This window comes from Schistocerca piceifrons, chromosome 8, assembly GCF_021461385.2.
Source record: "Schistocerca piceifrons isolate TAMUIC-IGC-003096 chromosome 8, iqSchPice1.1, whole genome shotgun sequence".
Classification (NCBI taxonomy): Eukaryota; Metazoa; Arthropoda; class Insecta; order Orthoptera; family Acrididae; genus Schistocerca; species Schistocerca piceifrons.
In genome coordinates, this window is record NC_060145.1 from 209,061,723 (window position 1) to 209,077,765 (window position 16,043).

General features: G+C 38.2%; 1 protein-coding gene across 1 annotated transcript in view; it reads left to right on the forward strand.

Moving 5' to 3' along the window:
* Positions 1-16,043, forward strand: part of LOC124712216 (RIMS-binding protein 2-like) — a 384,205-nt gene that overhangs the window by 245,021 nt on the left and 123,141 nt on the right. The window contains exon 8 of the mRNA XM_047242511.1: positions 12,925-13,056. Coding sequence (XP_047098467.1) covers positions 12,925-13,056 — 132 coding nt within the window. The remainder of the gene's footprint in view (positions 1-12,924; positions 13,057-16,043) is intronic.

Genomic DNA, 16,043 nt, shown 5'->3' on the forward strand with positions numbered 1-16,043 from the left:
TGGAGTCAAGCCTTTACTTTGTGTTGGATATTGCAAGCTTGCTAAAGAAATTAAATGATCGTATGGCACTTATACACTCCTGGAAATTGAAATAAGAACACCGTGAATTCATTGTCCCAGGAAGGGGAAACTTTATTGACACATTCCTGGGGTCAGATACATCACATGATCACACTGACAGAACCACAGGCACATAGACACAGGCAACAGAGCATGCACAATGTCGGCACTAGTACAGTGTATATCCACCTTTTGCAGCAATGCAGGCTGCTATTCTCCCATGGAGACGATCGTAGAGATGCTGGATGTAGTCCTGTGGAACGGCTTGCCATGTCATTTCCACCTGGCGCCTCAGTTGGGCCAGCATTCGTGCTGGACGTGGAGACCGCGTGAGACGACGCTTCATCCAGTCCCAAACATGCTCAATGGGGGACAGATCCGGAGATCTTGCTGGCCAGGGTAGTTGACTTACACCTTCTAGAGCACGTTGGGTGGCACGGGATACATGCGGACGTGCATTGCCTGTTGGAACAGCAAGTTCCCTTGCCGGTCTAGGAATGGTAGAACGATGGGTTCGATGACGGTTTGGATGTACCGTGCACTATTCAGTGTCCCCTCGACGATCACCAGTGGTGTACGGCCAGTGTAGGAGATCGCTCCCCACACCATGATGCCGGGTGTTGGCCCTGTGTGCCTCGGTCGTATGCAGTCCTGATTGTGGCGCTCACCTGCACGGCGCCAAACACGCATACGACCATCATTGGCACCAAGGCAGAAGCGACTCTCATCGCTCAAGACGACACGTCTCCATTCGTCCTTCCATTCACGCCTGTCGCGACACCACTGGAGGCGGGCTGCACGATGTTGGGGCGTGAGCGGAAGACGGCCTAACGATGTGCGGGACCGCAGCCCAGCTTCATGGAGACGGTTGCGAATGGTCCTCGCCGATACCCCAGGAGCAACAGTGTCCCTAATTTGCTGGGAAGTGGCGGTGCGGTCCCCTACGGCACTGCGTAGGATCCTACGGTCTTGGCGTGCATCCGTGTGTCGCTGCGGTCCGGTCCCAGGTCGACGGGCACGTGCACCTTCCGCCGACCACTGGCGACAACATCGATGTACTGTGGAGACCTCACGCCCCACGTGTTGAACAATTCGGCGGTACGTCCACCCGGCCTCCCGCATGCCCACTATACACCCTCGCTCAAAGTCCGTCAACTGCACATACGGTTCACGTCCACGCTGTCGCGGCATGCTACCAGTGTTAAAGATTGCGATGGAGCTCCATATGCCACGGCAAACTGGCTGACACTGACGGCGGCGGTGCACAAATGCTGCGCAGCTAGCGCCATTCGACGGCCAACACCGCGGTTCCTGGTGTGTCCGCTGTGCCGTGCGTGTGATCATTGCTTGTACAGCCCTCTCGCAGTGTCCGGAGCAAGTATGGTGGGTCTGACACACCGGTGTCAATGTGTTCTTTTTTCCATTTCCAGGAGTGTAGGTTGGGATATCCCTTTTCGGGGTTTGGCCGCCGTCTTTTAGTCGACGCCACATTGGCAACTTGCGTGTCAGTGATGATAGAAATGATGATGAATGACATATACACCCAGTCCCTTGCTTGGTAGGTGGTAATGCTACCACTGCGCTACAGAGGTGGACATTGCTAAAGAGATTTGAGATAATGAATATTTTGTCAATAAGGGACAGAATGTTGAGGGCTGTAACTGTTGATAAATACAAATAAAACAGTTTTTTGCATCAATCACTTGTTTATTGTGCAGCTAAGTATTTAAGTGGTTCACACCATAATCTTCAGGTGGATAATTGTTTTTTCACATGGTTGGTATTGTGAAGATTACAGAAGTCTTTTCACAGAAAAACACTCGTCAGCTTTGATGCAGGTTTTCAAAACATTGTGTCGGGCTCCCCACACATATGGACACAAGGCAATATAGCCAAACGAATGAGTTGCAAAACAGCAGTGCAAAACAACAGTGTTTAAATTATGTACTGAGAATAGCAAGTCGTGTTGACAGAAGTGTAGCTACAGCAGTGACAGTGAAAATAAAGATTAACAAACAGCAATGAAGCCACAAACTTCATCTGAAACAGATGCATTGAAAACATCTCATTATAAAAGAAATTAAGTTAGAAAATGCTTTTCATATGGGAAAGTAGGTCACTTATCAAAATGATGCTAAATGGATTGTTGCGTTTTATAAGTAAGAAAAAGGGCCATTGATCAAATGAATGTATTGGCACAGGCAACTAGTGTTGTAGTCTCACAAATACTTAATAAACTGAGCAAAAGATTTCAATAGGTAGAGTCAGTAATTTTTCGGTAGATATAAATACACTTGGCTGCGACGAGTGGTATATTGACAGTGATGCAACACATCACGTAACAAGTCAGCATAATTGGTACACTATGTATGAACCATTTGAATCTCCAAGGAAGGTGGATAGTGCCAAGAATGGTGTGCAGATTGAAGAATTTGGTACAGGTCAAATTGATGTTCAGATTTTCAATCAACAGAAATGGGCAGAGGGATATTTTGAAGATGTTTGCTTTTATCCTGATGGATCCCGTAACTTATTTTCTGTTAAGAAAGTTGCGCAAAAAGGAATAAATTACACAATTCGAAATGATGGAAAAATCATTAATATTTTTCAAATACAGTATTCAGTTGCCATTGCTACATCTGTTGGCAAAAATGAGGTTATTTTCTAGATGTGAATGTTGTTAATCAAGAAAAGTCTTGTGTTGTTGCAGAAACTGATAACACATTATAGTGATGGCAGAAAAAATTGGTCATAAAAATAAATGATTTATGCAGCAGTTTTCAAAAGATTGTGATATACAGACAAAAATTGATGGTATCGCTTCTAATGCATCTACAGTAAACATCATCAGCTGGTATTTGGTGAAAGAGTGCAGAAACCCTTTACACCTGGAGAATTAGTTTATGCAGATGTTTGTAGACCAGTGAAAAAAAAATGCTTTGCACTTTCATCAGTACTTTGTTGTTTTTAAGAATGGTTTTTGCAGCTATAGGGCAACAAAACTATTGCAACACAAAAAAAGAAAAACAAAAGAAATTTATCACTGTTCATTAAAATGATAAAGACACAAGCTGATATTTTACTGTGAAAGAATTACATGCAGGCAGTGACAAGGAGTTCTCTAATAAAAATGCACATAAGTCTGCTGACTCAATTGGACTGAAACGTTCAGTTACTGCACCATACACTCATCAGCAGAATGGAGTTGATGAGCCGGAAAATTGAATCCTTCGTGAGATGGCACATTCTTGGCTCTGCTCTGTTGAATGCCTACCAGAAGCATTGTGGGGTGAGGCTGTTCTGGCTACAACATACTTCAAATTGAACTGGTCCCATGAAAATTAAATTTTCAACTTAAATATTTCTGGAGAAAGGTCATTTTGATAAGTTGGTAATATTTGAAACGGAATGGTTTGCTTGGATTCATACACAAAAATGGAAAAAGTTTGATGCTAAATCCTAAAAGTGATATGTTGTTGGCTATGATGATTGTGGATACTATGTTTATTTTCCTGAAAAAAGTTGTATGTGCATATGAAGAGATGTAAAATTCAGCTGCAAACAATTATAGAAACTACTTACTCAAGAGACAAAAAGTGTTGATATATAGATGTAGCTGAAAATTTTACAGGAAGTGAACATGAAAATATTGAATTTGGAGAGGATAGTCAGTGGGATTGCATGAAACAAAATGTAGCAACAAGTGACAAAAGGACTGCGACCAGTTGTATGACATTTAGAGCAAGTTGAGAGAAACTTGGCAGCAAGAATGAAGACAAAGAAAGCCACAATTTATGTGAATCACAAAATTTGAAGAAACCATCATCTTACAGTGAAGATTCAGCCCATCAATCAAGAATGATGCTTCTTTGCAGGACACCAAGGAACTGTAAAGAAGCAGTGTAGTCAGAAAATCCTGAAGAGTGGAAGAAAGCAATGGATGAATAAATGATTGCTCTGGAAACAAGTAAAAGAAAGAAACTTGTTTACAAAACTAAAACAAACAAGGTCATAGAAAATCAGTTAGTCTTTACTATAAAATTTGTTTCAAATAATGAACTGGCTCAAGATTGATGGAAAAAATACATATTCAATGTTTTGGAATATATTATGTTGACATGTTTAGCCTTTTTACAAATTTAAGATGATGAGAGCTCTGTTGAGCATTGCAACTCAATATGATTTAAGACAATTTGATGTGATGACAGCATTTCTGATTGGTATTTTGAAGAAGGAACTATATATGTGTCAAGCAGAGGGATTTGATGATGGTAAAAGAAGTGTATGTAATTTACTAAACAGTCTATACAGTTTAAAGCAAGATTCAAAGTGGTGGGTATGAATGTGTTGTTAAATTTACTACTGAAAATAATATGCAGAAGAGCTGTTCAGATCCATGTGTGTTCTATGGTGAAAACCTGGTACTGCTGTTTTATGTTTGTGATGGATTGGCTGTGGGCTCCATTGATGCAACAGCTATGTTTATCAAGCATTGGGTAAATGTTTTCAGATCACTGTAGAAAAGATTGATTCCTTCTTGGGATTATGAATCAAGGAATTGGGAGAAAAGTTTTCTAATAACTCAGTCTGCATATGTGAAGAGAATTTGAGAGAAATATGGTATCTTTACCCACTGAACCAGAATGGATCCCAGGTGAATCACCTCCTTTTAATAACACTTGGACCTTGTCTTTATTGTCCTTGTCATCAGTGGGATCTCCATCTTACTACCTTCCACATTAAAAATAAAATGCAGCATAATAATCTTATAAAGTTTAGATTTCTGGACAAAACTAAATTTTGCAACGAAGTTTGTTTAACTCTGCTACACAGTAAAACATCATGATGTACCAATTAGGAAAGCCTGATCTATGTTGTTCTTAACAGTGAAAGCTTGAAACCTGTCTCTGGGGCATTCGGTGAGAGAGAATGAGCACATTGGCATATCTGAAAGTGTTAAACATTAAAGCTTATGTGAAACATACACAGAAATGCATTGAAGCATGGTAGATAAACAATTCGTAAAGTCATGCTTTGGCTGAACTTAAAATTAATGGAAAGGACAAGAACCAGGATTGCAAAACCAGCACTAAGTGAATTAAATTGTCAGTAACCTTAATTGACATTAATAGGTGTCAGATATTGAGAATATTCTGGTTGTCTGACTCCTTAGCTTGGGAGCTGCATCGTTTGTTCTAAGGGCATATCAGTAAACAAACTGTAATAATGCACAGCAAACCAGAGTAGGACAAAATGTGTAAATTTGGATCATGTGCTGGTTAGAATTACATGAAATGTGGTTAAATAATGTATTTGTAAAACATTCAAAAACATATACAATTTTATATCATTGTTCTATTATTTCAAATACTTTAAGAATACTGCACCTTCATGCACACATACTCCTAAACAGAGTTACTATAATTCAAAATTTCTAACAGCTAACTTTACTCTGAAAAACTGGTCCTGCATCTGCTGTTACCCTGACAGTGCAGGACAGGTAGCATATTCTGTATGGGTACACCTCCTGTGTGTCCAGTTAATGACACCATGGAAAGCAGCTGTTATTAAAGCTCATGATTTTTTCATGGTTATAGAATAAAGGTGGCTGATGTATTTTCTGTTGAATTTAATTTATTTAAAGCTCTAGATTTATGTATGCTGTTAATATTATTCACAATGGAACTTAAAGTGAATGTCAGTATTTGTTTGAAGAAGGAAAAGTAATTGTCAATGCTATATATTGCATCTGAACAAAATTTTGGATTAACTGGTCATTGTTGCAGCATTTGGTTTCCAGTATCGTCTCTTTACTTTCTATTGATAATTTTGGAAGCTTTAAAACTCTATGGTTATTTTTCAGTAATTTAAGGATTATCATTTACAGTGAGGGAGTGGTTGAAAGGTATATCGAAGCTTGAGATGGTTGCTTGTTGAGCTGTTGAATCTTTATTTACGTTTAGAGAAAATGGATTATTAGGAAGGGAATAAATACATTCCTCCAAGGTCATGGCATTACTGGCAGCTTAAGGAGCATACTTTGTGTTTGTGTCCCCACAAATAATTTATCTCAAAGATGATGGTCATATGTCCTCATATTTTGACATAATTTTCTATTGCACATGTTCATGTCTTGTAAGTATGTAATGTGCATGTTAAATTTTATGTCTTATGTGTTAAAAGCCCAGTATGCACTTGTAAAGTAAATTAAATGAGTTAAACTGCACTGCAGTGCCTTTAATTTATGATGATATAATTAGTCAGTTAAAATAACAAACATCAGTAGTGGGTAATTATAATTGTTTACACTTGTGTCTAAATACATCATTTCCTTGCAAAATTGAGACATTATATCAACACTGTGTGAATTCTCTTCCATACTCCCAAAATAAAGCTCCACTAAACAACCTGCCTAATAGACCATTTAGCTACGTCACATTGCTGTCACGCAACATTAATATTTAGCTTTGTGCTCCCCATTGTAAGAGTTCAGGGTTGCTAGAAGAGAAGTTCTCGAAATCAGGGAATATCAGGAAATTTCAAATGTGTCAGGATAATCAAGGAAATATCAGGGAAATTTGAAAAAAGAAACACTGGAAAAATCTCATTTTTGTCCCAGTAGATGAAATGGTTTGTTTACTGAGATATCATGCATCGTCGCTGGCTGGGCAGAGTGGAGTACATGAGCTGCTCCCCTACTGCCTCATTCTTTCTTCTGCTCTTATTTCTACCACTGCCCTGAGCTTACAATCAGTGCTGTCACCTCTTCTTACTGCTAGCCTAGCAGCTGCTGACAAGAGGCAGGGTGGCATGAGGAGTGGTTTGCTTTGATCTGATACTCAGAGACTGGTGATGCAGTGACCGGATACAGTGGTCATGTGTGCGTGAGTTGTGTCTAAGTGATTGTGTGAATGTGTGTCTGCTATCATTTTCTGACAAATGCTATGGCCAAAAATTTGGTTGTGAGAGTGTGATTGTCTTTTCTACGCGCATGTCTGCAGCACAGCTATCATCTTTACAGTGAGTGGCTACCTATCCTCATTAGTATTGATTCTTAGAGTATTTGCTCAAGTTATCTGTTGCATGGATTGGTCTCCATGGTCTCATGTCATCAACATGGTGTCTGTGACATGTGAATAGCTGGCCACACCAGGTGACCTCCATGACAGGGCAAAACTGCGGGCTAGTTCTGTGGGTATCTCTAAAGATCAGGCCTGTCAATCTAAAGCCCATCATTTGCCTTTCAGATCTGGTTTCACCTACATGCCCGCAGGCCAGGTCTGTTTGTGTGTGATGTAATGCAGCAGATTTTCATGGTTTATCCATAGACCTAGCACTGCAGTACTCCTCAGCAGGTCAGAGACCATGGGCGATGGACTTCAGGAATTGCAACTATCTCACTGAAAATACATTGTAAATTGCGGTATTTTATTGATGTTTTATTTATTCTCGTACATTTTGCCACTTTGAAAGTAGTTTATATTTTAGAAAGTATGGATGATAAGAAGGAGAAAATTGTGGCAGTCACTGGCAGCTTGTATGCCATGTACACATGTATTTCTTGTAAGAAAAACCACACAGTATCTGTGAAATAAAAGACGTAACACAGTGGGTAATAACCAGCAATAACAAACATTTTGTTGGCAGTCACCTACAGTGTCAATTTACATTCTTCCCTGCCTTATACACTTCTTTCAAGAGACTTACTTTCTTCTGAGGGTATTTCTGAAATCAGTGATGTTATTTTAAATCTGTCTTGCAACTCCAATGAAATACATGTTTTTGTCACCAAATGTGTTTCATTTTATAGAAATAACATAACATCAGTGGTCTTAATGAAGCATGTATACCATTTGGCTTGCTTTCTCAATCTAAAAAAAGTTCACTGCAAAAGATGTTGATGTTAGTAATTAAGACTTTTGCTCACACATTTAGAAATACTTAAGTTTTTGTCAACTGATATCTTTACTTACCCCTTGAGATCTCAAAATTTGTCATGGAAAAATGCTAAAACTTGTCTGGAAGTCAGGGAAATATAAGGGAATTTCACTTGGGGTCACATGTGGCAACCCTAAAGCTGCCATAAGTGTATGGCAGTGCCATAGACTCCATCCTCTCCAGTGTCACAGCAAACATACTCAAGGGGTCTGTGGGCTGGGAAACAACATATGTGAGCTGTCAACTGATGCACTAGGTTTCTTCAACTTGTTTTCATGTCCTCTGCTAAATCTTTATGGAGAATGCACGAGTATATTCAAAACTGTATTGAGAATGCTTGAGTGTATACAAAGTATTTGTACCAAAAGAATTACCGTATTTACTCGAATCTAAGCCACACTTTTTTCCCGGTTTTTGTAATCCAAAAAACCGCCTGCGGCTTAGAATCGAGTGCAAAGCAAGCGGAAGTTCTGAAAAATGTTGAAATGCGCTGCCACAACTAACTTCTGCCATCGAATATACGTAGCGCTACACAGGTATGCTTTGTAGGCACAAAGATAAATACTGGCACCAAAACCTCTGCGCCAGTAAATAAATTAAAAAAAAAAAAGGTGAAAGACGAGCTTTTCTTCTCCACTTTGAGTTTTGACCACTGCATTTTCATACATTATCCAACGAAGTAAATACAAATTCCGTATTGCTCATCTTCGAATGTAGCAGCATTTCAATGTACTACAAAAATCCGACTGGCAAGACTGTTTGGGATGTTTGTCAATATGGCCAACTCCACGTTCTGAATTTTTTCCTACCTGTGAGAAGAGATGGTTGCTAATAGGAACTTGATGAATTGTGAATCACATGCAGTATTCTCTTCACCATAAGAATAATACGAATATAAACATTTTGCCATGTATTCTTTCGTGTTTGCTGCTATCTAATTTAAATCCTGTCTGCCTAATAAACTACGAAACTAGAGTGAGACAACAGTAAACGCGGAAGAGTATACGTATCGTGTCATGTTTATATTCGTATTATTCTTATGCCTAATAGTGATACAGTCAGAAATGAAGCACGGCAACTGACTAGATTTTTAAATCTAAGATGACTCTAATTTCTGTGCAGAATGTAATGTACTAAAGAGACGCCAGCAAAGATTTTCAAACGGAGAAAAATTTTCACTACACTCTCGTTCAGAACATCATTTATCATACGCAGTCTATTATTTGGATCTTGCTTATCATTATCAGAGAAAGCAGTGGTGTAAGTAACAAAAAATAGCAGTCTCTTGCCATTGTTTCGCTAATGAGATGATTCCTCTTTTTTTTGTAAGCGGCAGTTGCGCGCACAAAAGCAAGCCATGCCACGAGTGGCAACAGGCCGTAAACACGCACTGTCAGAATGCGACAAACAAGCATGACTCAGTTCAGTAATGCATTTTCAGCTTAGAGTGACATAAACACCTATAACAAAGAAAACGACACTTATCAGATCAAAGCAAAATAAGCAAACGATTTAAACCAGACAAAGCACATGCAAAAGGAAGGGTACCCGTATAAATACGGACGGAGCACCTGGCGCATAGCAATGGCTACCTGGTAAAGCTTAACTGCTAAGCTTACGACTTGAACCAAACTGCTGTAGCTGTATCGTCATTCATTCGACCTAAATTGTGTCTTATATTACAATGGACCAACTTTGTTTCGATTTGGAGCTGCGGCCTAAAACTTTTCCCTCCCCTTGAATTTCGAGTCTCAAATTTCAGGTGCGGCTTAGATTCGGGAATTTTTTTTTTCCTTGATTTCGAGTCTCATTTTTCAGGTGCAGCTTAGATTCGAGTGCGGCTTAGATCTGAGTAAATACGGTAAAACTTGTTGTTAGGTGCCCTATGTGAGTTAAGAACAAGAACCTAGATATTTATTTCACCCCTTGAATAAGTTGGAATCTTCATTATCAGTCTTTTGATTGACTGGAAGCGCACCACTTGGTTCTATTAAAAGCTGAGTTCTTCATTTCTGCATAATTATGTATAGCTTGTTTTAAAAATGCCAGTTACATCTTGCTTGGGCTATCTTTCCCTCTAAAATTTCTTCTAGGTCATTTACGAGGAACTGGTTGTGTCATATTGTGTGACTGACCAATCCACTCTTCTTCTCTCTGTTGTTCTCCTGAATGACCTTCCTTTGCCAGTTCTTTGCAGGCTATCCTGGTTGATGATTTTATCTGACCACTTTAATTGATATCTTCAGCAAGATACCTCTATTGCTTCAAGAGATTTCATTTTGGTATGATGTTTTCCCGACATATTTCTAATTTGTAGAATTCTTGGGTATCTGGCCAGATCATGTAATAATTACTCCATGATATTTCAGCAAACAGATTTGTTGCCATATTCAGCCAATTCCTGGCAACAGTCATCAGGGACCAACTGAAGATGGCAACAAGTCTGTTTGTCAGAATACCATGGATTAATTATGATGTGACTCAGCTGCACCCTCAAGAAATCTAAAAATTAGATTTTATTTCATTTCTGCTTATAGACTGTGTTCCACAGCCATACAATGCTATGTTCCAAATGCAGCTCTTAATTACCTTTTTCCTCACTTCAGTATTTATGGGGTATGAACAGAGCGTTTTTATTTTATTCATTAACATTGCTCAAGACACATAGGGCTCTTGTTGCTAACTTGTTAGTAATGGATGCAAGTCTATATTTAAATTTCCCATCATTGATGGAACGTACTTATATGATAAGTAGAGGTTAAGAATAAATTTTCCATTGATTGCAAAACTGATGTTCAGGTTCTATTTATTGTGCCATGATCAATGCACCAGGTACACAGGGTGTATAAAAAAGAAGACCTGATTTTGGATGGTAATAATTACAAAACATGGGACATGCCAGCAAGGAAATATGTTGTTTGAATGGGTGTGGCCTAAGGTTTCATAAAATCGCCATTAGATGTCAGTCAATGCATCTTCTCATTTTGCAGTCACTGAGAAGTAAGATGGCATCCACTCTATAGAAGACATTTTGTGTGCTGCAATTTGCAAAGAGTGAGTCAGTGATTTCAGTCTAGTGTGCTTTTCATTGTCATTTTCTCATTGATTTGCTTGCACTGAAAAACATTAATTATTGGCACCACCAACTTGGAGAGATAGGATGCTTGTGCAGAGATAAGAGTCAAGGTTGACCTGATGACATGGTGGAAAGAATTCGGCAAGCAGTGCCTCATATGGCTGTCTGGCGAGTGCTAAGACATCGTTTGGTCTGTAAACTGTACAGATTACAATTAGTGCAAGCTCTTCAGGTTGGTCATAAAAGGAAACAGGTTGACTTCAGCAATGATCTGCTACAGGACATGGAAGATGATACATTTTTATCATTGTTAATTTTCAATGGTGAAGCAACATTTAATTTTGTTGATAAAGTAGACCAACATAATGTGCACATGTGGGGACCCAAGGACATTCATGACTTCTTTGAGCATGAAAGAGACTCACCTAAAGTGTAATTTTGTTTGCTCCATTTCCTGTTAAAACATGTATAGTTCCTTCTTCTTTGAGAAAACACAATGACTGGAGTGAGGTATCTTCAAATGCTGCAGTATTGGCTTTTTCCACAACTTTGGGTGGACTCTGTTTTCATTTTCCAACAGGGTGGAGCTCCACCACAATGATACAGTAATGTACATAAGTTTCTCAACAACACTCTGTCTCAATGCTGGATTGGGCAGGGGGAGCTCCAGACACTGCCCTACATTCTTGACATCCAAGATTGTTTTCTTGTGGGGATGTACAAATTAAAATGTGTTCCTCTCCTCTTTACCTCGTGACATAAAAGAAGTAAAGAACAGAATAACAGCTGCCATAAGTTCTTTAAAAGCAGATAAGTTGTGTAAAGTTTATGATGAATTTAGCTATTTCTAGATGTTGTTTATGCTGCTGCTGTTGGACAGACAGAGCATTTGTAATAGCATAACTACAACATTTTGGTTTTGTGAGTATTTTGCAAGCCATCCCATATTTTTAGTATTTTTTATCAATAAATATGGAGTTATGAAGTCACCTCATTCTTTTTGAAACACCATGTGTATGCATCTAATCAGTATGAGTGCTTCCCAAATGGTGCTGTGGACACAGGTTTTACAGCGCATGCTACTGCTTGACAGGACTAACAGAAAACTGAGAACCTAGGAAAAACATCCCTCATTTCAGTTAGATGTATATATACCAGTTATATCTGAGGATAGGACTGGTAGCTATGAAACCAATAATGGCACAACAGAAATAAATTGAAAATAAGTTTTGCATCCAGCACAAAATTTATTTTTAATCTCAACTTTTGCAAGTCCCTGTGTCATTAATTTATGCCTGCTGTTCTATAGTCTTCCTTTCTTTCTCCTTGTAGTTACATTGTACAGTATCATTAGTCTCTGTGTCTCACGTTTCTTCAATATTTCCTTTCCGTTCAGCTTTTTCTGAATCTTTCTCCCTCCAAACTCTCTTCTCATTTTTTTATCTGTCCATGGCTTTGTTTAACATTTATATGCCCTGTTTTTTAATATAATTTAGATCCTTCATCTAATTAATCTGCTTTTTCTTGGTCTTTAGTTTAAAGTGATGTCTTTTGTTTAGTACTAGCAATTTTTACAATTTCTTTCTCTTTTGTATAGTTTCTTTCTTTCTTCTTCTCCCGAGAAATTATGTGTGTGTTCTTGAATCTAGTGGTTTGCCAAGTCCTTAAAAACAGATTTATATACCTGCTAGCCTTGCTGAAGCCCATTTGCATGTTTTGACTCCAGTGTTGCATAGATTCATTTTGGACATTCATTATGTGACACTATTTATCTGGAGTATCTTTGATATCAGAATTGTTGTGCTACAACTGGATTTCACAAATGCTACTACATTTTATTCTCCATGTAGGCTTGGCTCCCAACACAGTTTACCGAGTGACAGTGAGGGCAAAAAACATAAGAGCCCCACACTTTGATGAGAAGAATACTCAGCAAATGGAACGGCTGTCTGCACACATTGATTTTCGCACACTACCAAAAGGTAAGATGTCAAAACACCTTAATGTCATAAATAGCAATAATGATGCCCTGCCCATGAAGCTGTGTCATAAGTACATATATATTTTATTTGTTTAAGGGAGTCAAAGACTTGTGTTAGGTTTAGTTACTGCTGTGTAATCACTGAATTAGTTTTTGAAACTCTAAATTGGACAGATAATGCATTCTCCATTTTATTGTAAAAGTTCTTCAAATTTATTCATGGTCAGTTTTCCCTGTACCAGTATTGTGGTCTCTAGGTTACTTGGAGCTGCATTAACAATTGTCTCCTTTCTCAGTTGCATTTTCATGCTGCCTGTTTATTTTATTGGAAATCAATAAAAATTCATAGGTGGATGAAACTAAATTATATCCAGAATCTGGTGAGGGATTTAATAACACTAACATTGTATACTTACAACATCTCAACAACAGTGTATGAGCATTGTCCTGAATGGAACTTCATATTTATTTACTTTTATTTCCACTGTGTCACAACCTACTAGAGCTGATAAACAGGCATGTCATTTCCATCTTCAAGAGAATAAAATTGTTGATAAAAGAAGATCTTAGGGTATTGTTTGGACTGTTTTTTTGCAGACTCACACTGGTATAATTTCCTGATTTTTGGAAGAAAAGGGTTGCTTTAAGTGAGGTTTTGTAGTCATCCAAACCTTTATAATCATGTGGCTAAAAATAGTTGTATACTACTTGTAATCATTAATTTGTGTGTTGAGAAAACTTAGAAAACCAGTAATTGCATTAGGAATTTAGGCAGAACCACATCTGTCTAGATACCATATATTTTTTCCCACAAGCAGCTGGATATTGTATTGCAGGGGATACTTTGTGCCAATTTAAGGTCCCGTACCACTCAGAAATCAGATGGTGGAGACATGTTGTAATAGCTTGAGAAAGTACTCCATGTGACACTGCATCCCATAGCAGCAGCTCACCATGTCTATCTGTTACACACATTGCTGGGAGCACTCAGAGTGTTTTGCAGTGATTTTTGCTTTAGTACATGTTTGCTAACAGCTATATTGGTCTCTTTGTATACATAATGGCTGATAAAAAGAATAGTGTCAAGTTTACACAAACAGTTAAGAACTTTAGTGTTCTGTGCTTATATTTTATTCAAAAGAGAGCTGGAAGAAGATGATGTGTTCCTATGCATTGCCTGCTATATCATTGCCAATTTCCAGACAAGAGCTACTGACCTGTGCAATGTAGGGCTGAGAACCATGTATTGAATATGTAGTAAAGTGAGCACATCTTTTAAAGCTGACAGGTTGTCATGTTTCAGCACCTTCATGTAGAAATACCTGCATACAATATTTACAGCAACTGTTGACTTACTGCATTTCTAGTGAAACTAATTTTTACAGTACAATCAGAACAATACATTAGACTTTGGCCAAAGCCTTTGTCAGCTCACACACACACACACACACACACACACACACACACACACACACACACACACACACTGATTCGCCATATGAAAACTTATGTAAAAGGATTCTGTGTCAAACTAAATGTTAATTGAAGGGGGAGGGGGAAGAAATGAAAGGAAAGAGAAGGGAGTAATAACATTAGCTGCATTGGGACTTTGTACAGAAACAGTGGTGACGAGTGAAAATGTTTAGTGAGCCATGGCTCAAACCTGGGTTCTCCTGCTTACAAGTTAGTTGTGTTATCCACTGTGTCATGCAGACACAGTGTTTATTGCAAATGTGTCGACTATCTCAGCATACTCCACAACTGCCTAATGTTCCCACCTACCCCCCCTACCCACAGTCCCTGCCCATGTCCTCCATTTTTGCTAATTTTTAGATTTCTACTGGAGGTTGAACATATACGTTCATCCATCTGAAGGTTGTGGATTCATTGCCCATTGAGGTGAATCAATCATATGAATGCGGGGTGTTTGTTCTTTTGGACATGCCTGAAAGGACAGTCATCACGCAGATTGAGCAACTGTAATACATATGATACATGTATCGCAGCTGCAGATTCATATAGACATTCATATAGTCCAACTAAATTAAAAATCAGACAGTTGCTTTATAGTTTCAGACAGAAAATTCTTCCCATTTTTATTTATGTCACTGATTATGAGCAATGACTAGATCTCAAACAGTGTAAATGTTTCCAACAAGTAAGGGAATCAGACATTCTCAAACCACACAAAAGAACATTAAATGTCATGTTTTCTGCTAGTCTTTATGCAAGTGACTATTAAAAATCCATATTAGTAGTGGCAGTAGCAGTTCATTGACAACCATTTAAGCAGTTCTGAAATATATTACAGTTACTCAAAATATTAATAATCTCCCAAAACATTCAGTGGCAATAATTTCACGTATAGTCAATGAGTTTTACTCTTATTCTAACAACAGATACTGCTGCTTACATTCAGACGAGTTCACATGGAATTGCTTATGTTGCATGATATAAATAATCACAAGCGTGAGACACATTGTATACTTTTTTGGAACCAAAACATGGCACCAAAGGAATAAGAAATATTATCCAGTGATTTGATTGATATAAAGCTGAGACTTGTGAAAGGATCATTTAGACTCAACACTTAATGAGTGAAATGAGTCAAAGCTATGGCTGCATGTAGAGTGACTGAAATGGTGCAAGTGAAGGTGTTAAAAGCAGTTTTGGTTATTGAGTTATAGTTTCAAAATCCTGTAGGTAAAAATGTTCATACCTAACTGGCAGTTAAAACTGTGGAAAAGTTTGGTTTAACAAGTACTGGATATGGGCAGTAGGTATTAAAATGTGCATATCCAAACTATGTATATGCACTGGGATTCATTATATTATAAGTATGGCATCTGTACTGAATGATGATGTTTAATTATTGAAAAATATTATATAAATATATAAAATTAAAAATATATAAATTTTAAATTATAAATATATAAATTATAAATATATAAATTCTTAATTAGTGAAGGTTGTCCCATGATATGGATT